This window comes from Primulina eburnea, chromosome 8 (assembly GCF_022965805.1).
Source record: "Primulina eburnea isolate SZY01 chromosome 8, ASM2296580v1, whole genome shotgun sequence".
Classification (NCBI taxonomy): Eukaryota; Viridiplantae; Streptophyta; class Magnoliopsida; order Lamiales; family Gesneriaceae; genus Primulina; species Primulina eburnea.
This window is the reverse complement of record NC_133108.1, coordinates 43,883,815-43,911,618: the sequence shown is the minus strand read 5'-3', so window position 1 is coordinate 43,911,618 and position 27,804 is coordinate 43,883,815. Positions and strand designations below refer to the sequence as shown.

General features: G+C 32.9%; 5 protein-coding genes across 6 annotated transcripts; 1 reads left to right on the top strand and 4 right to left on the bottom strand.

The window, feature by feature from the left end:
• The first annotated feature begins 3,015 nt into the window (after positions 1 to 3,015).
• Positions 3,016 to 6,371, top strand: LOC140840133 (protein TRANSPORT INHIBITOR RESPONSE 1-like). The gene is made up of 3 exons (XM_073207272.1): positions 3,016 to 3,558; positions 4,534 to 5,034; positions 5,311 to 6,371. Exons 1-3 carry the CDS (start codon positions 3,112 to 3,114, stop codon positions 6,097 to 6,099), a joined length of 1,737 nt encoding a protein of 578 aa, XP_073063373.1. The 5' UTR covers positions 3,016 to 3,111; the 3' UTR covers positions 6,100 to 6,371.
• Positions 6,372 to 9,525: 3,154 nt separating this feature from the next.
• Positions 9,526 to 11,809, bottom strand: LOC140840132 (uncharacterized). 2 transcript variants are annotated; one of them, XM_073207271.1, is made up of 4 exons: positions 11,475 to 11,615; positions 11,013 to 11,097; positions 10,218 to 10,327; positions 9,526 to 9,977 (listed from the first exon to the last, which is right to left on the bottom strand). In XM_073207271.1, the coding sequence occupies exons 2-4, from the start codon at positions 11,029 to 11,031 to the stop codon at positions 9,693 to 9,695; spliced, it is 414 nt and encodes a 137-aa protein (XP_073063372.1). In that variant the 5' UTR covers positions 11,032 to 11,097; positions 11,475 to 11,615; the 3' UTR covers positions 9,526 to 9,692. The 2 variants fall into 2 exon arrangements, with proteins under 2 accessions (XP_073063372.1, XP_073063371.1); XM_073207270.1 differs by lacking the exon at positions 11,013 to 11,097 and having other exon boundaries at positions 11,475 to 11,809.
• Positions 11,810 to 14,603: 2,794 nt separating this feature from the next.
• LOC140839317 (uncharacterized) lies at positions 14,604 to 15,215 on the bottom strand. The gene has a single exon (XM_073205954.1). The coding sequence runs from the start codon at positions 15,213 to 15,215 to the stop codon at positions 14,604 to 14,606; it is 612 nt and encodes a 203-aa protein (XP_073062055.1).
• Positions 15,216 to 16,142: 927 nt separating this feature from the next.
• Positions 16,143 to 17,653, bottom strand: LOC140838062 (bidirectional sugar transporter NEC1-like). The gene is made up of 6 exons (XM_073204152.1): positions 17,523 to 17,653; positions 17,381 to 17,417; positions 17,065 to 17,275; positions 16,807 to 16,968; positions 16,586 to 16,705; positions 16,143 to 16,468 (listed from the first exon to the last, which is right to left on the bottom strand). Exons 1-6 carry the CDS (start codon positions 17,569 to 17,571, stop codon positions 16,208 to 16,210), a joined length of 840 nt encoding a protein of 279 aa, XP_073060253.1. The 5' UTR covers positions 17,572 to 17,653; the 3' UTR covers positions 16,143 to 16,207.
• A 5,228-nt stretch (positions 17,654 to 22,881) lies between these two features.
• Positions 22,882 to 26,062, bottom strand: LOC140840130 (BTB/POZ domain-containing protein At1g03010-like). Its single transcript, XM_073207269.1, has 4 exons — positions 25,764 to 26,062; positions 25,041 to 25,107; positions 23,748 to 24,938; positions 22,882 to 23,646 (listed from the first exon to the last, which is right to left on the bottom strand). The coding sequence occupies exons 1-4, from the start codon at positions 25,853 to 25,855 to the stop codon at positions 23,110 to 23,112; spliced, it is 1,887 nt and encodes a 628-aa protein (XP_073063370.1). The 5' UTR covers positions 25,856 to 26,062; the 3' UTR covers positions 22,882 to 23,109.
• Positions 26,063 to 27,804: the final 1,742 nt, after the last annotated feature.

Here is a 27,804-nt window from a genome sequence, read left to right as displayed (position 1 = left end):
GTTTGATAATATTATTTAATTAATAAACATATATCTACATTATCGAGTCATCGACTCTTCTACACAAGTAGTTACCATGGATGTTGTTTTTACTTAACCAAAAAAAATTATTTAAAAAAAAATCATAAAAATAACCTTTGTTTAATGTACGTGCAATATTATTTTCATATGTAAATCGAAAATTAATTTTAAATAAATATATTTATAACGAGGACCCCATCATTAAGGTTGAGCAAGTTTAGTCGAAGTCCACTTTTTGAGCAGTTATTACGAGGTAATTAATTAACGTTAATAATTAATATAATTACATTTAACTTTTCAATCACGTGTTCGGGTTTTCTTTTTCCTATCAAAATGAGTGGCTGGGATTAATAGTCGCATAATTGGGACTATAATGTTAATTAAGTGATGATTATACATTTCAGTTTAAAGTGAGCCACCACCTTTTATTTGTCGTTTACTGGAATATCACGTACAATAAAATAAAATAAAGAAATGCACTTATTTGCATGTAAAATTAAATATTTTTTTTTATAATCTCAGTAAATAATTATATATCATGGTTGAAATTGGTAATTATCCTAATAATTTCAATATAATAAATATATTAATATTAAGGATCTCAAGAGAGATTCCCGGAGAGCCATGCGTGGGCAGATCAATCAAATCTAATTATTTTATTAATGATGATTCTCAAATAATTATCGGAAAAAAAATTTGTGAGATGGTTTCACGGGTCGTATTTTGTGAAACAAATATCTTATTTAGGTCATTCATGAAAAATATTACTTTTTATTGTGAATATCGGTATGTTTGACTTGTCTCACAAATAAAGATTCGTGAGATCGTTTTACGAATAAAGATTCGTGAGACCGTTTCACAAGAAAGATACTCATATTTCTCATTGTTAAAATAAAATAATAAATTCTAAATTTTTTTGAATCCTCAATTTCATAAACAATCAACTATCGTGCAATACAACTCTGCGTGGTGTAACATAAACTCTAGCTGCTGTTGGTTGGTTGAGTCACCATAATTTACCTCCTCTCACAATCTTGTCGAGACGGGGATGAGAGACGTATAAAGTGAGCGATCTCATTTTTTGGAGCAATATATATACGTGTGTGTATAAATTGATTATTTAAATAATTTTAATATATTTTGTAAAACATTCGAAGATTTTTCTTTCAGAGAAATGTAAAAGGGACAGGTCCATGCTGTGACTGTGCCAACCCATGATACCATGTCCCTTTCATTGTTCTGACAATACTAACCTTGCTTTACTTCGATGAGACCTTATTAGGTTAAGGGTGATTTCGTCATTAAGAACTCTGTACTTAATTATACAACTCCAGTGGTTGCATCTGCTGCAGTGTCGATCTGTTCCAGTTCAACCCGAGTACGTAGGGACACGCCTTTTATTTTATTTATATATATATATTTAAAAAACAAATTTTAATTAAAAAATATCTATATTATATTATAATATTTTATTTTACGTGTGACATCCTACAATAACTATTTGCGGTAAATCATCTCATATAAGTACATATATATATATATATATATATATATATATATATATATTATAACTCACATAAGAAATCAGTAGTTTTGCTTAAATTTGAACTAGTCGAATAATCAATATAAAGATATGTCTTTTTTGGGTGACACAAAATATTTTAAAGTATTTCGCTCGGAATCTATAATTGTATCTATGAGTGAAGTGATTGATATGTGGTGTTTGATATATTCTACTATTTTAAAAATTAAAATTGTATTGTTATCACTAATTATAAATTTTGATAATATGACAAATATTCGATAATGTATATTTGGCTCGAGATAAAAAACTGATGCTACCCTAACACATAAGTTAGAATTGAAAAACATATTTAAAATAGAGGATGTTTTTGTAAGACGGTCTCACGAATATTTATATGTGAAATGGGTCAATCCTATCGATATTCACCATAAAAATAATACTTTTTTAATACAAAAATTAAATTTTTTATGAGTTGAGTTTTTAATACAGTATTAAAAGAGTTTGTTGTGTTTTAATAAATAGTAAAAAAATGTATATTCTTCATATTTCAATAAACTTATTATTCACGAGTTCTAGCTATCATTTTTAGATATATATTTTAATTTAAAAATAATTAAAGTTTTTTAGATATAATATAAATTATTTATTCATATCATACATATTAAATATTACATCAACTCATTCTTCTTAGCCACAAGTAGTAGTTTATAATTTTGTATTGCCTGAGGGACCTCCATCCCAACACCCTCCTTGTTAAATCGCTTCTCGACTTTCATATTTTACCAACTAAATTTGGACTATATAAAATCTAATGTCCTATTGATTAAAATTTTGTAACAGGGTATAATCGAAAACTTATAATAAGATTTTAAATAAAAAGTGAGTATACGGTTTCACGAATCTTTATACATGTCAATCATACTTATATTCACAATAAAAAACAATACTCTTAAAATAAATAGTAATACTTTTTCATTGATTACTCAAATAAGAGATCCGTCATACAAAATACGACACTTAAGATCGTCTCACACAAGTTTTTACCATAAAAAATAAATTTTTTTTAATTTTTTATAAGTTATTTTTATTTTTGAATTAACAAATACTTTTTCAAATACTCTAAATATGTAAAAAATGCAATCAATCAACCTCTTACTTTTTTTTACCTTCAAAAAGACAATTTAATTATAAAGAAGAATATACAAATATCTGAATCTAAATCAAATTATTTTCTAAAAGGAAATTAATTTTAATTAAATAAGTGGAAGTTATAATTGAAAATATAATTATCAGTACATAAAATAAAATCCAGGTAATAACAAAATTTATGGGGCAAGCTCCCAGTAAATCCAACGGTTAAAAAACGATTCAGCACACACATGTGAACTCCCACGCCTCAAATGAACCCTAGTTAAATGCAAACCTCACCCGCAGGTTAAGTACTTTTTTAACGAAATCCTTATCTTCTACAATTGGCCTCCCAATCCATTTCCACCTCACAGTAGACCCTCTCGTCTCTCTCTCTAGCTTTCCAGACACGGAAAAATTACCATTGTACCCCTCCCATGGCGTACTCTTTCCCGGAGGAGGTCCTGGAGCACGTCTTCTCGTTCCTCAACACGGACAGAGATCGGAACGCGGTTTCGCTGGTGTGCAAGTCTTGGTACGAGATCGAGCGGTGGTGCCGCAGCCGTATCTTCTTAGGAAATTGCTACGCCGTCTCGCCGGAGGTGGTGATCCGGAGGTTTCCGGAGGTGAAAGCTCTGGAGATGAAGGGGAAGCCGCATTTTGCGGATTTCAACCTCGTTCCGGACGGTTGGGGTGCGTACTTCTATCCGTGGGTGGCGGCGATGTCCGTGGCTTACCCGTTACTCGAGGAGATCAAGCTGAAGCGTATGGTGGTGACGGATGAGTGTTTGGAGCTGATTTCCAAATCGTTTAAGAATTTCAAAGTCTTGGTGCTCTCGTCGTGTGAGGGGTTTTCGACCGAAGGTCTCGCTTCGATTGCATGCTAGTTGCAGGTGAATATTTGGGAAATGAAGTGCTATTTTTTTTTTTGTTTTGTTGTACTTTGTTTTTTTTCTTTCCTGATGGAACAGCGAGTTATTTGTTGTTTTTGAGCTGAAATGGAGACTGAAGTTTGGATTTTGATCTCCGTTGAACTTAAGATTATGATTTTCTGCTGTGTCGTTGAGTTGAATCTGAGATTTGTGTACTTTTCACTGAGTTCAGAGTGCATTTTTTGCCCCTTCTTTTGCTAAGCATGGTTGTGGACTTACTGTTGATTTTACTGTTCGCTCTACTTTATTTTAGACCGTGGTATTGATTTTGGAATTTTTTTCCCCTTTTTTACTCGGTGAATGTGTCAGAAATAACTGAATCTCTCTGTATGGTTTTGTTCTCTGGCTTTACATTAGCAGTTTTTTGATAGGATCCCATCTTGATCGGTGTTCTCTGCTGGAAGTCCACCGCTCTGTTATAAGAAACTTGTTACACTTGTGGATCTTGCAACCATTTTTGTGTTTCGTGTTTGATTTTCTACTCCGGTGGATCTTTTCCTCTGAAATATTGTGACTTGTATTGTTCTTTGGCAGACCGTGTTCTTTTCATCATTGAGCAGACTGTCTTTTCCTGCAATGTTTGAGTGCTGCTGGATAAAAAAGTATATATTTTTTTCTCTATAAGTTTACTCGCTATGTTGAGTTTATTCGGCTAAAACTCTGTGGTTGTATAATTATGATGATGGGGTAGAAAAACTGAGTCTGCACTTGGATCTTAGATCCCACAGAAGGAAAGAAGAAGTAGAATACTTATTTTCTTGGTTTTTTGTTGCAGGTAATGGTGAAGGAAATACTTCTGTGAGAAATGTGATTTTTGTCGTATTTTTGCTAATTTGTCTCTTGTTAATTTCTTTATTTCCGTGTGTTCATCGAGTCTAACAATTTATTATACTTGTGGCCTCCCTATTTTGATTCCTTGTGTTCTTACAATGCAGGTATCTCAGAGAACTTGACTTGAGGGAAAGCGAAGTAGAGGACCTGAGTGGGCTTTGGCTTAGTCAGTTTCCAAAAAACTACACCTCATTGGTGTCTCTTAACATGTCTTGCTTGCACTCTGAGGTGAATTTCTCGACCTTGGAGCGTTTGGTTGAACGGTCTCCTAATCTTAAGACACTACGGCTGAATCGTGCTGTACCCCTTGAGAAGCTTCCTAATCTACTTCGCCGTGCACCTCAGTTGGTTGAATTGGGCACTGGCATCTATTCAGCTGAAATACGCTCTGATGTCTTTTGTAACATGAGAGAAGCATTCTCTGCATGTAAGAATATTAAAGCCTTGTCTGGTTTTTGGGATGTGGCTCCAGCGTATCTTCCAGCTATATATTCTACCTGCTTAGGAATAACATCTCTGAATTTAAGCTATGCAACAGTTCAAAGTTCTGATCTTCTCAAGCTTGTTAGCCATTGTCGAAATTTACAGCGTCTATGGGTATGTAATTCTACCTGCTTCATGTCGTGCTATTCTGTTCGTAAGCTTTAATTTCCCGATTGTGAAATCTTCAATGATTACATTTTTACTTGTGTTGGTAGAAAGTGATACACAAATGAAACTACTTCTTTAGTTGCAATAATTTGCATGAGTAACTGAATATAAATATTTCGAAGGTTACGTAATTCTCAACTGCCAGAGGCCATTAGTTTTGTACAATTTGAAATTTTATTCCCATTGCGAATATCAAATCTTGAGTGTATTTGTCATGCTTAGGTTCTGGATTACATTGAAGACAGTGGTCTTGAAGCCCTTGCTTCATCTTGCAAGGATTTGCAGGAACTTCGGGTGTTCCCTTCAGACCCTTTTGGGGGAGAACCTAATGTTTCTTTGACAGAACAGGGGCTCGTCTATGTTTCAGAGGGCTGCCCAAAGCTTCAATCTGTTCTTTACTTCTGTCGCCAGATGTCTAATACTGCATTAGTTTCTATAGCAAGAAATTGTCCCAAGATGATACGCTTCCGATTGTGCATAATTGAGCCCCGAGCTCCTGATTACTTAACCCACGAACCCCTGGATACTGGTTTTGGAGCCATCGTGGGGAGATGTAAGGAATTGCGACGCCTATCCCTGTCGGGCCTCCTTACGGATCGAGTTTTTGAATATATTGGAACCCATGCCAAGAAATTAGAGATGCTCTCTATAGCTTTTGCTGGGGATAGTGACTTGGGCCTCCATCATATATTGTCAGGGTGCGATAGCCTCCGGAAACTGGAGATTCGAGACTGTCCGTTTGGGGACAAGGCACTTTTGGCTAATGCCTCCAAGCTGGAGACAATGCGATCCCTTTGGATGTCTTCTTGCTTGGTAAGTTTTGGAGCATGCAAACTTCTCGGTAAAAAGATGCCGAAGCTCAATGTTGAAGTTATAGATGAAAGAGGTCCCCCTGATTCAAGGCCCGAAACCTGCCCTGTAGAGAAACTCTACGTATACCGGACTGTTACCGGACGAAGATTCGACATGCCAGGTTTTATTTGGACGATGAAAGAAGATTCAGTGTCTTAATCAGCGCTAGTGGAAAAAGGAAATTCTTGGGTAAGAATGAAGCAGGTACATGCAAAATCATCTGCTATTGACCCGCATCCTCAAGTTTACTAATAAAAACTGAGAAGTTTACTCGATTTGTCTACCAACTTCATCAATGTACACTGAGGGCAGACTTGTGCAATCTTTTGGTACACTGATTTACATTTGTTTAGAACCAAAAAAGTTGTAATTTTTTACTGGGTTTTCATTGATTTCCCTTTTTAATTTCATAAGGTTTACTTTTATTTGTAGATGATATCACACGATAATTCTAGTGAAATCCAACATTTTTCAACTTGGAATTTCGAAGAATTAGAGAAAATAGCATCCTATTTGCGTTGTGCTTATGTGGACTGATGCTGAATAGGAGAGAGAGTTGGGTGGGTAAATGTGGACAGGTTTTTTTTATCTTATTCACGCACATATTTATATATAATATAATATAATTAATTATAATATTTCTACAACACCTGAAGACCACTTTGATCCATACCACACTACCAGCGAGTGATGGCGCACTCGAACTGGCATGTTTTTACATTTTAAATAAGAATAATGTCCATTGAATGACTATCTATAATAATTATGTTAATAATAACCACACAATTATTCAATCTATTGTCTGTCAAAAAAAATTATTCAATCTATTGCATAATTTTGATCTTTTCCTCCTTTTGACAGTGAATCAAATAGAGAAAAAGTCAGATACGGACGAATTGACAGTAACATAACAATACCCCACACACGTGTTATATGTCTCTACATACATATATATATATATATCTCTGTGTGTGTGTGTGTGTGTGTGTGTGAGAGAGAGAGTTAGAGAAAAGGAAAAGCTGACCTCTGCCTATTCGATACAGACGTTTCGTTGGCTCGTGATTTCTTCTAACATACAACTTTAATAAATCGTATGGCAGAGCCAATTCAGTTCTCTTTTTGACAAAAAAGGACTAATCTAACGCGGATTTTGTTATTATTTATTTATTTATACTTGTAAATTTGATAAACTGAATTAGCTTATGAAAGAAAACGAAACAGAATTTAAGAAATGTTTGGGTTTTTTTTTGTACATAATTTTATTACGGTTCCATTTTTAAAGGAAAATACTGTCATGGTTGTGACAGAGGGTATGACTTAGGTAGATAGGAGCAATACTAAATCCAGTTATCCTCGAAACGTAAACTGCACACCCTCCCCTATCTGAAGATTTTCCTAAGATTTTTGCTGTTTACTCATGAATAATGTTAAATGGTTTATTAAAAATCAATTTTATTTCTGGTTTTAAAATTATAATAGCTTTCTTTATTTTGGGAAATTGGGTGAACAAGAGCGAGTAGTCTTGTCAAGAACTGGTTTTTGTAGACCATATTTCAACTATGCTGTTTTTCTTGTTCAAACTTGGAAGACTTTCTCCGACTACATTTGTTTTCATTCGAATTAATCGATTGTAGTCTTGTTGCATTATTTTATTACAGTTCCATGTCCGAATGCGGTAGCAGCAACAATAAATGTGGAATTTTATTTCAATGCTTTTCAAAGTACGATTCAACGATGACTTATCGAATCATTTACATTATTGGGTGATTTTTAAATTTAAAAATCGAGTATGACTCTCCTTTCAATTCATGGAAATTTTTCGAGGAAGATTGATATATATATATATATATATATATATATATATATATATATATATATATATATTTGTGATATTTGGTATACAAATAAATTTTAAATTTTTTAGATTAAGTATAAATAGTTTATTTAATATATAAGCTCAGTCAAGTATTCTTTTTATTCATGCCATTCTTTTATTTTATTATTCATTTTTACAAACCAACCTTCAAACACCTAATAAAAACAAAAATAAAATAATAAACGTTGCAAATTGCGGATGTTATATATGCATCTCGTCAAACAAAGTGGAGTCTTAATTTTGTCCTATACGTCAAATCTTAAATTTTTACATTATTTATACAAAATAAAATGGATCTCAAAGAAAAATTATTGGGTGAATTTGAAATCATCATAATTAATATCAAATAATGTATAAACATGTAATAGATGAATTTTGAATGTTACAGTCTTATTACTCTAAACAACAAAAATATATTTGAAATTTGTGAATCGTGACACAACCTAACTTTCAAGAGTAGGTCTCATGTGAGACCGTCTCACGGATATCAATCTATGAGACGGGTCAACCCCACCCATATTCACCATAAAAAGTAATATCCTTAGCATAAAAAATAATACTTTTTCATTGATTACCCAAATATACCAAATATAGATCCGTCTCACAAAATATGACCCGTGAGACCGTCTCACACAAGTTTTTGCCAACTTTCAAATGATAAACACAGCTAATTATCATCTTATCCATCGCAATAATATGTGGACGGAATCTAAACTCGACAGGGTTTCGGTCTAATTGAACAGTAAAAACATGAAAATAAAAAAATATATATTTCCTTTCGCTTAACATTAAATTTGAAATACAATGTAGAAAGAAATAGATATGGTCGAGGAAGAAAGGAAGGGTCACAGATAAATAAAAAGCGGTGAAATTTGCGAGATTTGATTCTGACAACACGCGAGGCTTTTGGTTTGTAATAATGTTTCTGAAAGAAGCCAACAACAGGTTGAGTCTTTGTTGGAATTAGATTCTCTGTCTCATTTAAAAGCAAAAAATACGAAATTCATCAATATGTGTGAATATATTTTTTGAAACGAGATGATCGGTTGATCACTTTATAGAAATACATAGAGAATAGAAGTCCAGTGATAACATAAACTCACCTACCAACGACATTTTCGAGAATATATACATAGCTTGAAGTAGTAGTTGCACTGCATCTATATATGGTCTTTGAGTTATTAATGTCGAATCACACTTTGCACCAATTTGGGGACAATGAAATCTAAGGGCCCCAAAAGTAACACAGACTTTTTACTTAGACAGCAAGGCCAAATCTATGTCAGGCTTTGGGGAGCCGAGCGGGAGCTTGAGGGAAAAAGCGCAAATAGAATTAAAAATGTATTCATTTCTACTATAAAGCTACAAATACAATCGACTGCTCCCAGAGGCATAGGCCGTGTGGTAAGGTCCTGGAAAGAAGGACTGTTACTTCATATTGGTGAGGGATCGAGTCTCGTCTCCCCCTCGATGGAGAATTTCTCCAGCCAACCTCTCCTCTGGGTACCTGCTGTCGGTGCATAACCCTGGTTTATCTCTTTCACGCCGAGACTTGGAACGGCTCTGTGTGGGACCTTCGGGGGTGGTGTTCACCCTTTTTTTACAAATACAATCGACTAAAACAAGGGAAATTTATTTATAGTAGTTAGGTTTGATGAACGATATGTTATATTTTAGAAAAAAATTACATGCAAATGCTGGTTTATCAATTAGAATCCAAATTCCCTTGTATTGAACACAACATTTCCAGTGGAGGGATTCATCATTGCAGACATAAAATATCATGTTTGAGCAATAAAACTACAACATTTTGACTGCTTAAGTGAAATTCATATAGAAAATAAATAAGAGATAAAAAGACTTCAAAGTTCAAATACTAGCTTGTGGAACCTTGAATTGTTTCCAGAAGATGCTCGATTCGATATTTCATTACGGGTTGGCCTGACTTCGTTTTCTTATACATTTTCTCCTTTAGAGCTCTTCTTCGTGCTTCAACTTGCTGTATCTCTTGCTTCCTTACCTGAATCACTGCATCCCGCTCTGCCTTGGCTTTCTCGTCCTCCCCACGCTTCTGTTCATACAGTTGTTGAAGACTTTGTGCACGAGTGTTTTTCTTCTTCTGCCGGTTAACATTATTACCTTCCTCGGCTTCATTTCCTCCCTGTGAGGAAAATCATAAATATTGACGAGAGCAGATGGACTACGAACAAAATATGTTTGGGTCTGAGTAGCAAAAGCAACAACAAATATGAAGTATTCTAGTTCTCTTGCCCACTAGGATTCCGCAGTTTACATTTCGACACTGGCTTAGAAAAATTGAAGCATTCCCGATGGCTCAACCCTGGAACATCACACAGACTCCAAAAGAAAAAGGAGATGTATGAATAAACCAAATTCATACCTCAAATGGTTTTATGGTGGTGGAAGGAACATTCTCCTGCTCTAGCTGCTTTAAGGACTTCTTGAATTTTCTCAAGTGTTTAGCATTCTTATAGAATTCTCTTTGTTTTTCTGATAAAAGAAAAGGCAGAAGAAGAAATTGGATAATCAAGATACAGAGACAAGCTAATAATCAAACACAAAATTTTCAGTACTTGAATAATCAAGACCCGACTACCGAAAGTTCAACAAATACCCATATCATGAATCAACAAAAAAGTAGTGTCAAAGTAATGGAGATGAATATTTCATTGCTTCAAAAGTCTTTGGATTCAACTCTTCCCTCCCGTTGAATAAAGACCTCCAAGCCCATATTTTTTTATAGTTCTTAGCTACTTATTTTGTCCTAAACAATCGCCTTAGCCAGCCACTCTGCCGCCAATTAAATCTCAGGTTACGATTGGATCGATGTATTTGATTTGAAAGAGAAACAATTTGAACAATGAATTTCAAATGACACCCGTCTTAGGTGTATTTTAAATCAACCACAACTACTACTGAAAATGCTTACATCAAGTATGGTGGATTTGAAATTCATTTGAATTTTGTCCACCAAAACAAGTGGAATTTGAAATCAAAATACGTCAATCAAAGAAAAACCTCACAGAATTTTGCCGCCAAGCTTCAGCACTTCACGGAACTAATTTACTTGCACATATCACATAACTTATTCTAAAAGATTTGACCACCACAACTGTACAACAATCTAATTGTGCCAATACACACTGTTCATGATGATTTAATAACTAGATCGTACCCAATCGTTGATGTGACATTATGGATGGAATGATCGGATGCTTCCATTAAGAGGTTTCACTCGAACTGGCTTTCAGACCTCAGCACTTGAAAAGAAAGAGTTTTCATTTGTACACACTTCAAATCGAACTATATTCTATAACAACTTGTTTGGACTAATATGATTTACTAAACCATTAATCAACAAGAACTAGCCCAGTTCCTAGACCCAGATACTCACCGAACAAATCAAGGAGAAGAATAATCGCACAAACAACTCTGCCCCAAAAAAATGAGTTCAATATGCATCAACGATAAAGATTTCAGCCACAATAAAAATTCATCAACCCGAGTGAGAATCTGAGCACAAAATTATTCAATGCGAGGACGCACTAGCACTCCATAGTTATCATGACATTCACATAATATCACGACAGAAAAAAAGAAATTAATAGCCATAAGGGAAGAGAAAAGCGCAGCATACTGATCAAGGAAGGATTATAGCTGCCGCTTCTAGTTTTAGCATTCGCGAATGATTCCAACGACAGACCGCCCCCATTGCCACCCAATCTCTGCATATTCTTCTTCATCTTCTTGTTTTTTATCGACTCATGACCGCCAAATTTCCTGCTTCTATTATCACTGCGCTCCGAATTACCTCCACCTTTCTTCATCAAGATAGCCAAACCAGAGATTAGTGCAATTCGGATCGAAAACCTAATTCAGATGAGCCCAAATAGGTTTTGGTTAGCCACAATTTAGTTTCTAAATCGAGGATCCCCCCGTTTCTTCCAGGGTTCACTGACTAGGGAATACGAATAAGAACGCAGATTTCATTTTCTTCGAATTACGGTTTTGAGCCTCTGCAAAATAGGCCCAACTAATATTGGGCCGAAATTTTTATTTGCAAGCACCTACCCGTTTCATTAACGTTTAAGTCAGGTGCCTTGTATAAAATTCCATGGCGGAAAAAAAATAAAGTATTAGGTATAATTAAAATTTTGATCAAACAGAAAGACGAGTCAAACAATTTTGGCAAAAATTTGTGTGAAACGGTCTCACGGGTCGTATTTGTGAGATGAATATCTTATTTGAGTTATCTATAAAAAAATATTATTTTTTATTGTGAATATCGGTAGAGTTGACTCGTCTCACAGATTAAAATCCGTGAGACGGTCACAAATGAGACACACTTAATATTTTTTTGTCGTTCATTTTTTTTATATAAATATGAACAATTTTACAAGAGATAAGAATAATGGGTTGGTCAAATATTTGATCATTTATGTTATTTTAGTAGACAAAAAATACACACGCCTAAGTATTGAATAAAATTTAAAGCTCAAAGTTTTCCAAAGAATGATAGTTCTGTTGCCCTCCCACTCCAATAGCGTATCGATCGTTACTATAAAAGATACAAGATAGTTAAGGATTCGACTCTCCGCATATTTTGATTTGTAAGATAAGAAAATCATTCTATTTGAAAGAAAGAGTACCAAAAATAAACATTTGATGATAATTAACTACATAAAGCAGAAACCTTAGCCTTTGAACAGATTTGAGACAAAAAGGAAAAATGATTGAAAGATGGATCTCTAATTATTGAATTCGGTTAAGTACTATTTTCACCTTTCCTCTAGACAGGATGTTCATGCTTAAGACGGAACTCGCTCCCAAATCCCAATTTATGCAACTTTCCTGATCTCTCTCTCTCTATATTCTTGTAACTCGTGAGAGTGAGTCACATATTTATTTGGACAAAAACTTGTGTGAGACGATCTCATGGATCATATTTTGTTAGACAGATCTCTTATTTGGGTCATTCATGAAAAAATATTATTTTTCATGTTAAGAGTATTACTTTTTATGGTGAATATCCTATGATTGACCCATCTCACAGATAAAGATTCGTGCGACCGTCTCACAAGAGACCTACTTATTTATTTTTTATTCATAAGATAAATAAATATATTCATTCAATTATGATCGTTTTTACATTATCTTTAAGTATCTTTACTAACTGATTTGGTACGTTTTTACATTATCTTCAAGTATTTTTACAAACTATTTTCCCCACCTCTTTGGCGCAACCTATAGGAAGTGGAGAAATGACCCAACAAATTGAATTGTTTTTCTTTAATATATCCTATGGTGGTTTAATTTCCTAAACTCGAAAACTTTAATTCAATCCCTACTTCCTATCAGCCACTTTTTAGGGACATATGCTCCTAAAGTAGCAATTTCACTATCTCCCTCAATTTCCTATACGCGAGAACATGGGAACCGCGTACGGCAGCCACTAAGTTAGATATCCATGTTTCCTTTCATGTAAAACACATATATTGTTAATCTTTCTTCCTACCTTTTTTTTCCCTCTGTTTTTCATTATTGTTTCTTTCATATAGGAGAAAAAATATTGTAATTGTTGAATCATAATCTATACTATATTATTAAACTTATTATCTCATACTAACTAATTTTGATACGTCTGTGATACCCTTATCTCACATATTAAAAATTAAAAAATTAAAATAAGTTTATAATGAGTTTATAATAGATTTCTATAACAACTTGGGTTAATCATTTTCGTAAAGCGATGACGAATACGAATTAGTTGTTATATGGGCCAATTGTGCAGTCACGCAGGCATGTGCCCGGGCTCGGTGTGTGACAGAATGTTATCAGAGCCAGTCACCAGCAAGAAACACCGTGAAATAAGTGCTATGCGGGGCAAAGTGTCACGTGCATGAGAGACACATCTTGAACATGCAGGGCAAAGCGCTACATGACGGGAGCCACCTATAGAACCTGTAGGAGCAATATCTAGATTCTTGACGCTTGTGGATCGAGTGGTCAGGCCACGACGAGGACTTCACGTTCTAAAAGAAAGGTAATTGTGATACTCTTATCCCACATCTTAAAAATTAAAAATTTAAAATGAGTTTATAATGAGCTTACGATAGATTTATATAGCAACTTGAGTTAATCATTTTCGTAAAGTGAGGAAAAATATGAAGTAATTGATATAGAGGTCTATTGTGCACTCACGCAAGTGCGGATCCGGGCTCGAGATGTGACAACGTCAATATGACACGAAAATTTCTTTACAGTTTTACCTTTCATAATATTTGTTAACTAACTTTGGTTTATTAGTAATTTTGCACATCTCTATGTCTTTTTTCGATTTTTTATTTAGCTTATCTATAATTTATCTAAAAGTACAAACTATCTCAGTAAATCTTATCTAATTTACAAGGGTCATATTATAGTAAAATAATTATATTTTCTAATTTACAAGTGTCATATTATAGTAACATAATTATATTTTCGTACACAAAAATTATCTAACACAAAAAAGTTTAATATGACATGAATGGCGTACCATGGAACACTAGTGTTAATTAGGGCTTAGTGATTAGGGGGAAATACCTAATTCCAAACTAATCGAGCATCACACAAATATAACTATAGCTAGTGATTTTTGGCGCCGGATGTATGCATGCATGTATATTAAATTTCAATACAAAACATGGTTATTTGAAACATTTTGTGTAAAACAAATTTTTGTATAAAGTATAATTTTTTTTTTTTTTTGAAATGAACTATAATAACATTAATTCGGAAAATCCCGAGATACAATGTTTACCAACCACAAAGGTAGGTCGTCATTAACACAATTAATGGATCTATTACAAGATAAAGCTTTGCGAGCTAAAATGTGAGCGACTTCGACAGCCCTTCGTCGCACATGTTTGATGGAATGAAAGTTTGGAAGCTCTAACATTGATTGGATTTCCATAGCAAGAACCCCAGCAGATCCAAGATCTTCTACGTGTGAAAGGACCATCCTAACAGCTTCCAATGAATCAGAAAATATACAAACATTTGTTAGCCCAACCCGGAGACATAAGTCCATTCCATTTCTGATTGCTAACAACTCCGCACAAGCAACTGAACCTGGATATCTGATAGGGCTAGCATGCGCACCACAAACCTGTCCCAATGTATTACGCACCACCGCCCCCACACTAAATTTGTTGTTTCTAATATCAAAGCCTGCATCAACATCCAATCTAAAATAGTTTGGTAGTGGTGGAACCCACTTATCTTCCAAAGAAATTTGAGCATCATTATTCCCAGAAGAAACAGCCAAACTGTATTTTCGAAAATTTTCCATCATAGCATAAGCCCAGTCCACATTTATCGTAAATTTCTTCCTGGCCATTTTATTATTCTAAGTTTTTTTTTTTCAGGATTTTTTTGTTATATTTTTTCTACGGTAATATAATATATATAAATAATAATTAAATATTTTATTAATTTCAAATATTAGAAACTATTTTGATATATTATTAATTGAATGAGGAGTTAGTCTTATGTGAGACCGTCTCACGGATCCTATGTTGTGAGACGGGTCAACCCTATCAATATTCACAATAAAAAATAATACTCTCAGCATAAAAAGTAATACTTTTTCATGGATGACCCAAATAAAGATCCGTCTTACAAAATATGACTCGTGAGACCGTCTCATACAAGTTTTTGCCTTGAATGAGATAGGTGTTCTAGAAAATTGGTAAAAAAAAAAAGATAAAAGTATTTAATATGGTTATTTATGTAGGGGTATTTTAGGAAAAATGATAAAAAAATAAAAGATAAATGTTTTTTTTTGTGAGACAGTCTCATAAATTAGTTTTGTAAGACATAATTTTATTTGGTCCACCCAAAAAAATATTACTTTCTATGCCAAAAATATTACTTATTATTGTAAATATGTGTATGGTTGACTTGTCTCACAGAGATCGTCTTACAAAAGACCTACTCATATATTATTTTATTTTAAAAGTAAGATAGTTTGACATATCTCTGTTTTCTAAAAAAATATATATAATGACGATTTAGGAGCACTTGTTCTTGGAGAAATAATAAATCAAAACATAAAACAAGCTGAAACAATGAAAATTGTTCTAATATATACGTAAATACTAAATTATTATTTTACCGGCGTTTATGAATTTGTTCGTGCATATATTTTACTTTCACTATTTTAAAACTTAAATTTATTATAAATTTAAGCAGGTCTTAGGTATTAGAGAATTTTAAACTTGCATTATTTAAATAATAATTAACCAATCAACATATCACACTAATATAACTATAGTTATAATAATTATAATAATCTCTAGATCTTATATAATTAAGATTCATTACATTATATTACGGCATTGGTTCTTTAGATTGGACTACAATTATCCCAGGGACTTGTTCATGATAATCAATAACGACGATCTCGAGTTCTTGAACGTTGGATTCGGATTTCGAATCCTGTTGAAGTTGATCAAGCTGTTTAAATTCCATGGTTATGTTCAAATCTTGAAGCTTAGGCTCGTGAGGTAAAATCTGCTGTTTGGGATTCTTGTACACCATGTACAAAATCATCTGAGTGATTCCAAATGTAAACCCTAAAATGTTTGGTGCCTGTTTATGAAATCATACAAAAAAATAAAATAAATATATAGCTAGCTTAATAAGTAATAAAGATGTGAAGTATATATGAAGGTATTTTATGCAAGGAATTTTAATTTCTCCACTTACAGCAATGTAGTAATCCTTGATTAAAAGACCATAAAAGAACCACATCACGGCGCATAGCGTGAGGAAAAAAGAGAGCGAAAATGGCATGAACTCCACGCTTTTGGTTCTTATAACTTGTCTCTGCATGAAAAATATGAAACGGATCCTCAGAAACTTTTCGGGGAAGATCGAATCGAAAAAGTCGAACTTTTTTAGGAGTTACTATAGATGTTTATAATTACCATGATGCCAAGAGGAGCAGCAAAAACACTAACAGAGAATGTAGCACAGATCCAACCAACAACCGCCACTCTATGTTTCCCATGAGAAAATAGATGTGTGCATGCAATGATCAATCCCAATACCATTGTATTGAACAGAAGGAGAAGTTTTGTGGTGAAAATCTGCAAGAATATATATGTATATATATAAGTGAAATAAACTTCAAGAACATTATATCAAGAACTAGGGGTGAAGGGAAATTTATTTAGATGAATTACTTTGGATTCCTTTGTTGCATATATCATGAAGATCGTGAGATACGAAAGTTCGAAAACGCATCCGACACTGTTTATGGTGACGAGAATGATCACATTTTTCTTGAGAAACGCGTAGTATAAATACAGCATGGCACTGAATAATGCCACTGCATAAGGGATTGATTGGAATCCCTCCGTCGATTTCTTCTTATATATTCTGTAAAACGTCGAGCTGCAAATAAACAGCTAAGAATTAAATCTCATGTATATAGTCTCATGCCAAGAAACACGAAAACAAATGATCGAACAAGGATTATGCATGTGTTTGGGTTCTTACATCGGTGCCAAGTAAACCAAGAACGACACAACGTTGCCTCGAAAAATCGAAAAAAAAAAGAGTCATTAAGTCAGTTTAAATTTGTTTTAGACACAACATAATTTGATAAACCAACCAAAAGAAGAAAAAAAAAACTCGATACCAAGAATGCCAAAAGCGCAGGCCAGATGATCGGCAGATACAACTGCCATTCTTGGATGTGAAGTTCTTGGTTCTTGGCTCCTTAATTAATTGGTTTTTAGCTTCTGAGCAAAATGATTCATCCTGTTGAGCATTATATAGGCGTAAAATAGTGGGAATTGGTGTGTGCGCGTGTTATATTTTGGCTTTGAGCTGTCTCAATGATATTTGTAGTTAGAAAATTAAGGGAAAATAAATTATTTTTTTCTATTTTTCAATTTTTAGTTTTAGTCCATTAAATTTTGTAAATATGATTTTGATACATTAATTTTTAATTTATACATATCAGAACAAGAAATTTGAAGGTTGAAGCATTTAAAACTTAGCCTCATTAATTATTTTTTTTTTTCCATTTTTGAAGAGTAAAATAATTAATGTATTTGTTATTTGAATTAGTTTCTTGGATTGAAAGAATCAATTTTGTCCGAATTTAAGAATTACATGTCTCATTTTACTTATGATACTGAAATAATATTATAAATATTTTTATTAATTCTGACATGGTTGATCCAATATTATATTTGAAAAAAAAATGGTTCTTCGTGGCATTGAGAATGGAGCCATTCAATTTCGTGAAGAAACAAACAACAAGAGGCTAATGGACGGCCAGAAATATTTGTTGAGCGGAGGATGGAGGGTTGTGATTCGGGATGTGGGACCCTGCTTCCGTTACGCTTCTTTATTTTATCTTTAGAACTGACTCCGCTTTTCACACGGCTCGCCTTTTGCTTTTAATATGGCCTTTTCCTTTCTTCATGCAAACCAAAGCCATGAAACCCTCATTTGCTCACATTTATTTTCATATCACCCCGTTATTAACTAGCGGATCGTGGAACACGCGATGTGTATGTTTTATATAAGGCAAAAACTTATGTGAGACGGTCTTACGGGTTATATTTGTGAGACGGATCTCTTATTTGGGTCATACATGAAAAAGTATTACTTTTTATGTTAAAAGTATTACTTTTTATTGTGAATATGGGTAGGGTTGACCCGTCTCACAGATTAGTATCCGTGAGACGGTCTCACATGAGTCCTACTCTTTATATAAATATTATAAAACGAAATAATTATCAGCACACTGTTCTAAAAATTAATTATTTTTTAAATCTTGTCAAACATAAAATAAGTCTAACACGATAATTGTAAAATCAAACTCTAATTTTAAACAAAAAATCATTGATGTATAGTTTTTATCGGTAAAAATTTTATTTTTTGTTTCATATGTACGTCTCTTGAGATTTTGAACATCTATGTTATTAAATTCAGTTTTTGTATCTTCCGAGTTTTTGCAATTTCAATAAAATTTCACCAGGAGTGCTGATATGACACCACATATGTCAATTCCATCTTGGAAAAAGGATTTTACCAAAAAATAACAAAGATAACCGATTAAAATTTAAATTTGATAACATATAAAACCAAAATCGCAAAAATACAAATATATAAGACCAAAAATACAATTTTTTTGGTAAATGTAAATTATAAAAAAATGACTCTTAAAATATAAAATGATTGTAATAAAATATGATTTTGAATTTTATATATGACTTTGATACCAAACTTTTAAACACTCATTTATAAATAAATGTTAACATTTTAAAAAAATCTCCAAAATTATTAATAAAAATTGAAAATAATTGTGGAATATGATAAATTTTTTAACGATCCAAAAGTCAAATCGTAAATTTATATCATTAACGAAAAAACAGAAGCAGAAAAAAAAAATATTTCAATCTTACTTATAGTTTTTGGTTATAAATTATAGAAATTGAAACAGAAGTTCGTTTTCACAAACACGCAAAGCACTTTCACCTAACTAAAATCTAAGAAGTGATTTTCAGAAGAACATTCTCTTAGGTTATTAGGCACTCAAAAATCTTAAAACACATCTTATGTTGTGTCGAATAATCTTGATCATATAATTGCAACACCTAGTGAAAGTTGGTACAAATTAAGAATTTAGACCATCTTGCTAGGCTAGCTAAGTCCACACACAAATCATACCATAATCAATCAAGCAGCAGTGCTAATCAAGATTTTTTGGTAGTTTTGGCTCTATGAATTATATAGATATGATTACAAGGATTAACGAATAATTAGATCCAATGAATATACACCAAAAAAATAGGGGAGACTAGGATGGAACCTTCCGTGACTAAACATATTCAAATATCGATAGTAAAAAGTTTTTAAAGACGATTTTAATTATTAATTTTTAAGGAACAAAAGACTTGTTATGATGTGTTTCTGTAATGTCGATGCTTGTTGTTTTTGAATGTTTCATTGAAAAACAATGTCAATGACATCGTTTTTGTTCGAGAGATGTGACATTCTATTCTCTGTTTGGAACACACAATCACGATAATCTGAATAAGTGCAAGATATACATGAGCTATAAATATATAAATATCAAAATAACGTCTCAAATAGGCTGTATAATATATATTTATATATGGTTGTGTGTACGTTAGTCGAGTCGAGGAAAAAATGTTAGTGCCAACGTAAGAGAGAAAAGAGTCGATCAACAACTTATAGTTGTTTTCACAACTATGGTCACATTTTGTCTATACTCGTGATATAATGTGGCTTCTTTATGGACCAATTTAAAAAAATATATCCTTAATAATTTTATTGTTTTTCTCTTTAATAGATCACTTAATTATAATTCAATGCTAAATATGACTATACTATATGTCTAGAGTCTAGTTATTATTACTAAAATTGGAATATTCATACACGCACGCACGACAACGAATTTTCTTTTATTTTTCGATGGAAATTTATTCAAATTTATTTAGTTTATTTTTGTTAAACGTTATATTTTGGTATATCATGTTTTTTTTTTACGAGAGTATATCATGTTATTACTATGAAATAATTGTGGAAGGAAACTGATAATTAAAATAAAATTACTTAAAAAGGAAATTTACTATTACTAATGAGTGAGTCTCATGTGAGACCGTATCACAGATCATAATCTGTGAGACGGGTCAACAATACACATATTCACAATAAAAAATAGTAGTCTTAGCATAAAAAGTAATACTCTTTTACGGGTGACCCAAATAAGAGATCCGTCTCACAAATAATATCTATGAGACCATGGGCGGAGCCAACTAAGGCCCAGTGTAGGCAAGTGCCTACTCTGGGACCAAATAAAACTATGTATATATTATACTTTTTAGGAATAAAAGGAAGTATAGTATATATATATATATATATATATATATATATATATATATATATATATATATATATATATATATATTATAAGTTTTAAATCAAAAATTTAAAATTTTGATCTTTTAATATTGCGTAACTCCCCAAACTTAACTTATAAAACAACAAAAAAATTTCTTTAATAATTTATAGACTCAAGAGTTTAGACTCAAATTTTAAATTTTTTACTTGATACTACTATTCTGATTGACAATATGTAATATTCTATACAATTTTTTCCCACATAAAGCCTCATACTTCATATAATTTGATTAATAATCATTCCAATTCATATTACCTAATATCTCATTTTTTATATTCTAAGTAAAATCCAGAATTTTATGAATTTTAAGATCGCTTTTTTTATTCAATATTATTCAATCATTTAACTGTTTTAATTTTTTTGCAATCGAGAATGAATTCATGCATATTTTTCGTCTATAAAATTTATATTTTCTATCAGATATTGTTTTGATTGTTGATTTTGTACGCAATGTTTTTTGTCATTTTTCTGATGTTTTCCATCAACTAACAGATGTTTCTGGCTTTGTGTAGCTTGTGCTATAACCTTAGAACACATTATTTATGGTTTTTGTTTAACCGGTCTTTTTTTTTTTTTTTATTAATTGTAGTATATTATTGCCTACACTGAATAATGATTCTGACTCCGTCACTGCATGAGACCGTCTCACATAAGTTTTTGCCATTACTAATATGTATGTTAAAGGTCATTTCCAACTCATATCCTCTATTTTTCATCCTTTATCATCTAAAATAGATATTCATGATTTCAAAAACCTTCTCCAATCCATGTCCTCTAAATATTACCAAACACTCTATTTCTTTAATTTATTTCATTTTCAACTCATTTCCTTTAAATATTAAAAAATCATCTATTTCTTTAATTTATTTAATTTTCAACCCATATCTTTAAAATATTACCAAATATTTCATTTCTCTAATTTATTTTATTTTTAAACACACACACACATATATATAATTAATCAATTTCATAATGTATTATTTAACTAAACTTAATTAATTTGATAAACATAACAAAACTACATGTGTATTCGACTCGTTTATTTAAAACAATACATTTATTTTGTCATCAAATTGCAAACAAAAGACAACATTAATCAAACAGACATAAAATATAAATCAAGACAAACATAAACGACACATGATTCAAATTGACCATTAAAAATACTAATATTCCGAATTACTGTACTCCTCCTACGAATGGTCAATAAGAACATCTCGGAGTGCATAGTGAGCCGATTTATCTTTTATTTTACGATGACGTGCAAGAAACTCTTGAAATCAGACATGTTCATCACGTGCCATTTCAACATCATGCAAAAAAATAAAACAATTAAAATAAATTTTTCAGAATTATATAATTCTAAATAAAATATAAAATGGACAAAAATATTATTTAAAATTAAAAACATTTAAAAAATTCGAAATTAAAAAAAGTGGCCAGAAAATTATTTAACATTACAAATAATTAAAAAAATTCGAAATTATTAAAAAATTGGCCAAAAAATTTGATAAAACTACGAGGGTTATATTGCAATTTTCATAATGACAATTCTATAATTATTTGTATCTTTCACCCCATCCTCCATTTGAAGACATGTCCTCCATTTTTAGAGGAATACTATTTCTTCTTCTAAAATGGAGTAGACAAATAAAGATGGGTTGGAGGAGAATCCAATCTCTATAATAAAAGAATACTCTATTTTAGAGTTGGGTTGGAGATGCCCTTAACTATATTATATTAACCAGCGTCTTAGCTGATACATGGGACAAGCAGCCGGCACTAGTATGACGAAGCATACCACAAGTTCACAATTATTTTCTCACAGTTTCAACTTTTACAATAATTGATGTCAAATAATTTTGTTGTTTTATTAAAGAATGAAAGAAATAAAAACAATGAAAAAAGATATTATTAATTCGAATTTAACTATTATATTCATCAAGTTAAGCTACAACCACATTGTTTAAAGGACATAATTTTCAGAAAACTAATAGGCATAAAAAAACACATTCAGAATTGAATTTCAGATTTTCTAAATCGATTGATTAATCACAAAACCAGTATTCACGGATGGCCTGAAAAATGCTGCCAATCGTGGCAAAGCAACGAGTTTTGTTCGATGGCTCACCCAAAAAAACTATATTTTTTTGTCCAAATCCGACATCTCAAGTTTGATTTCTGCTTTCAAGTATCAAACAAACAGAGAAGCAAAAAACTTGAACCTGAAAATCACACAAACCATAGCAACCATGTACACTCGTCTATTTACAAGAAAACAAAGTTATGAAATCGAATGGCACCTTCTTTTCTGAAAAACAAACCGGCTTTCGGAACTTGCCTTGCCCTCTATGGGCTTTTCTGTAGCCCGAAACAATGAATTAATCTTGCTCATTTTTTTTGTAAAAGACTTGAATAATCTGTTGGCAGGGTGCGGTTTCACGAGCTCTTGTTTGATGGATACGTGGTCTTTTTCAAGATCAGTTAGCCTCATTCTCATTCTGGCAACTTCAAGCTTCAGCTCTCGGTTTTCCCTCCTAACCGATGCATAGTTATCTCTTGGTGATATGCATCCACTACCTGTCCCTGAACGGAGGGGGAATTGTCCGGGCATCGAGCCAAAGAGGAAATGGTTTTGCCCCCCAACCCCATTCATAGCATTCCTCAACCTCGTTTGTTCAAAGTACAGAACTTGAACCGCCATTTGCACTGGTAACCGTTCATTTTGAGCTGCATGGCTGCAGGCTTCTTGACTGAGTTTTTGACAGTCTATCCCCTTGCAAATTCGGTACCGTTCCGAGTCCTTAATGTTGGGATGAGCCTGTTGGTTCATTCAGAAAATGGTGATCATTAAAAAGGAAAATTGATTGATAATCGTACGAGATTCTTGTCAATTCTTTTTATGTTGTAAGAGTGGCTCACCTTGAGAAACATATCTGAGGCTCTGTATAGTCCATCATGCACCGTACGGGCATGGGCCGGAAGTACTTCCATGAGGGCTATGAATTTTGATGGGGTTAAGTTTGAATCTAGTGCAACTTCTGCAAGATAATTGTCCAAAAGCTTTGAGACTTTAATGATCGAGCTTTGATTCGGCGATCCAGGGCTGTCAAAGCCAAAGACCATCTCACTTTCATCCCGAAATTGCTTATCACCATCATCATCCTCATCCTCGTTGCGATTCAAGAAAATGGAGAAAATACGAAGTATCCAATCTATATCATAGGAATGACTGTGATTGTTTCCATGTGAATTTACAGGAATTAGAATATCTTCAAGAATCGCTTGGTCTAATTGCAGACCCATCCTTCTTTCAAGGTTTGTTCTGCAAGATGTGGAAGCTTCTGCTGCTGCAGCTGATTTCAACAAACTTGAAAGAAAGGCCATTGGAACTGAGCTCTTTCTTGTTTGAGTTGGTAGTAAGCCTACAGCCGTTTCAATAACCACCCTTTGTTTCTTCTGAAAATCAAAATTCGAGACGTTCCCTTTAACTGGTTGAGAATCTTTTACCACAAGGCCATGGAGTGAGTTCTGAGCATATTTTATCAAAATTCTGCATATGGTATCCTGTTTCAATCCCTTAGTTTTGACAGCAGACAGAACCCTTTGAAAGAAATCGAGATTCAGTATTGTGAGCGACTTTCCCCACCAATCTATGGTATTTTCTGGATCCGAATTTGAAGGAAAATTATACTCCAGCTTCGACAACCCTGAAGCCAGCTGCTCTTTACATGCATTATTTGAAATCGAGTCGATTATCCTGCTAACAAGATTGATCTCCTCGGATATTGGCAACAGACTTTCACAGCTATGAAGAACGGATATTGAATTCGGTATGTTCAGGAGGACTACATCCCTGAGGTACCCTTCAGTCCTGGCTTCAAGATTCTTCTCAGAAAACTCTTCAGTCATTTCAAGAAAATGCGCTGCACACCGAAGCATAGCAACATTTGATGTTGTAATCTCAAAACTCACTCCATAACTGAACTTTGCAGCAAGCTCAAATGCCTGTGATCCACCGGGAACACTTGAGAGATTGAGCCTTGATATCTTGGAATCTTTCGCCTCCACCAATAATTTTCGTATTCTTCCACTTCTAGAAACTAGAGGGAGCTGCAAAAAGATAAACACAATGCTTGATCGAGGTTTGTTTTTAATGGCTATATAAAAATCTGTCTGGTAATCAAGATCATGACATACATATGAAGTTCTTACTTTGTGAAGCGCAAAAGGCATCGTTCCAACTTCAATGGTTAGATCACTGGAAACATCAGATATTGGCCTGGAACGCGAAATATGATCAGATTTATACCTTTAATTCACGACAAAAAAAACCCATAAAAGCAAAATAAATTACATATTTTCCTACAAATCCATCCACATATTTGAATCCAATGAAGCTGGAGCACAAATATCCACCGGTTTCTTGGACTTGTGCAGAGAGAACCCCTGGACTCTGCGCACTAACTTACTCATCTTTGTCCTAAATGTCCTTCGAAATGCATATAAATTTCTGAATTGATATGCATTGAACTAAAACTACTGGTGTAACGTGAAAATTTATTGCCCCATTACATGTATCATGAGATTGAACCTGGGGTGTTTTGTCTCCCGAGGAACTGTATGTGATTTATTGGGGTTTAAACAGAGAACATGCGCTTTCTTACCACTAATTAGTAACAATTCTCATGGAAACAATGCACATGCATTTTGAAATTAATCTACATAAGTGAAAATATACAAGTCATTACCTATTCTTGGTTATTCAAGAAAAGCAGGAAACAGTCATCCGATATCAGCAACAAGAACTCTAGACAGCGAGGATACCACAAACACAACGACACACATCAATCTACTACACACACACACACACACTGCACACACACACATATATACAAATGAAATTTAGAAAGCAAGGCATTTGTTTTTTTTTTTTACCATTCATTAGCATGTTTAGAACTTGAATTGGGACGAAAGTATCTCTTTCCCGACATGCTTGGCTTCATTTCGGCAACTGTAGCAATACCCATTAACTAAACAAGCAGAAAATCCCGCACCCACTGTGAAAATGTTCTTCAACCTTATATTAATCAATCTTTCAAGAACAAATGCACAAACCCCTTCATGGCTTTTTAATTACACAGTGTGTGCAAACTCCATCTCCCGATTCGAGAACTCGTGTAAGACTAAAGATTTTCGAAAGCTAAACTTTTTAACGATCTTTTTTTTCTTGTGTGAAAAAATGTAAACTAAAGTCAAGAATATATTTGCGTTGGTGGAAACTTTTCGGTTAAAGGTGCGACCTTTTCTGCATCACTATTATTTTGGTGTGTTGTGTTATTTAAAAAAATGGCAAGAGTCCGGAAGAATGTGGTGCTTTTGGGGGTTGTAATCATGGCTGGTGAAAGATTGCCACTAACACAGGGATTAGTTTGAAAATTACATTAATTATGTGTAAAGCTATGGAAAAGATGAGTTGGGAGTATATATATAGAAACCAATAATTTCCATAACTTTTGTGTGTTGAGATGACATTATAGTTCAGATAGTTATTTCAATTATATAAGGTAAAAAACTTGTGTGAGACGGTCTCATGGGTCGTATTTGTGAGACGGATATCTTATTTGGGTGATCCATGAATAATTATTATTTTTTATGCTAAGAGTATTATTTTTTATTGTGAATATGGGTAGGGTTGACCCGTCTCACAGATTAAGATCCATGAGACGGTCTCACATGAGATCCACTCTTATATAAATATGTAACACGTGTAAAAAAAAATAATATAGATAATATGTGTATCTATATTTGAGAGAGAATTATTTTAAATACTGTCTTCTACGTTATATGTTTTATTTATGAAAGCTGGCATTAAGTTAATAGCCTAAAACTATCACGATTATGAAACATGATTAGCACCTAAATGCTCGAATTTAGAGTGCCTGAAATCATGATTAATCTAATATTAATTAATTTATTACAAAAAGACGTACGGCCTAGTGAGAACACGTAGTGTCGTATGATTCATCTTCCTTAATTAGTTGAGACTGTAAATATAACAAGAGTGAGTCTCATGTGAGACCGTCTCACGGATCATAATCTGTGAGACGGGTCAACCCTACCCATATTCACACTAAAAAGTAATACTCTTAGCATAAAAAATGATACTTTTTCATGGGTGACCCAAATAAGAGATCCGTCTCACAAATAATACCCGTGAGACCGTCTCACACAAGTTTTTGCCATATAACAATCCATATGTACGCATAATAACATTATGGTATTTTCACATAAATGTTAATAAAAATATGGTTGTAATAAATAATTTTAATATACGTATAAAAAAAATTAAATTTTAAAACTACGAATGTAAATTAAAATACCAAAAAATAGGAAAAACAACACAAGGCATAAAAAATTTCAACAATAACAGATTTCACAAAAATAGTATAGTTATATATACATATATATAATACTTAATCATTACAAGTTATATAAAAAATTCTCTATATAAAAACAATAGTGTGTATCTCGATGCTAGTATGTATATACAAGTTTTATGAAGCTTTTCACTGCACCAATTAATATCGGAACAATCATGATTCGAGTCACCTAAAATTGAAGACATGAGTGTTAATAATGTTTCATGATTGTTATTTCCTTAGGTTCATGAGTACGAAGAGGAAAAGTGGTGCAAGACAAACTTTTAGTATATGTATATAATCCTTTAGTATATGTATATAATCCATGAGAAAATTGTATAGTCTTCTCTCAAATATAATTTTTTAGAATCGTATATTTTTCTCCTAGAAATATATAATCCGTCGCATAATGAGTTTTTTTTTAATCTCTCCTATTACAATTCTTTTTTTAAATATATATTAAAGATTGAGGAGGGCTTCTTGTAATTAAACGTGTGAGAGGAAAATGACAAATAGCACAATAGGAATATTTTTCGCGCACACACCAGACAAAATTT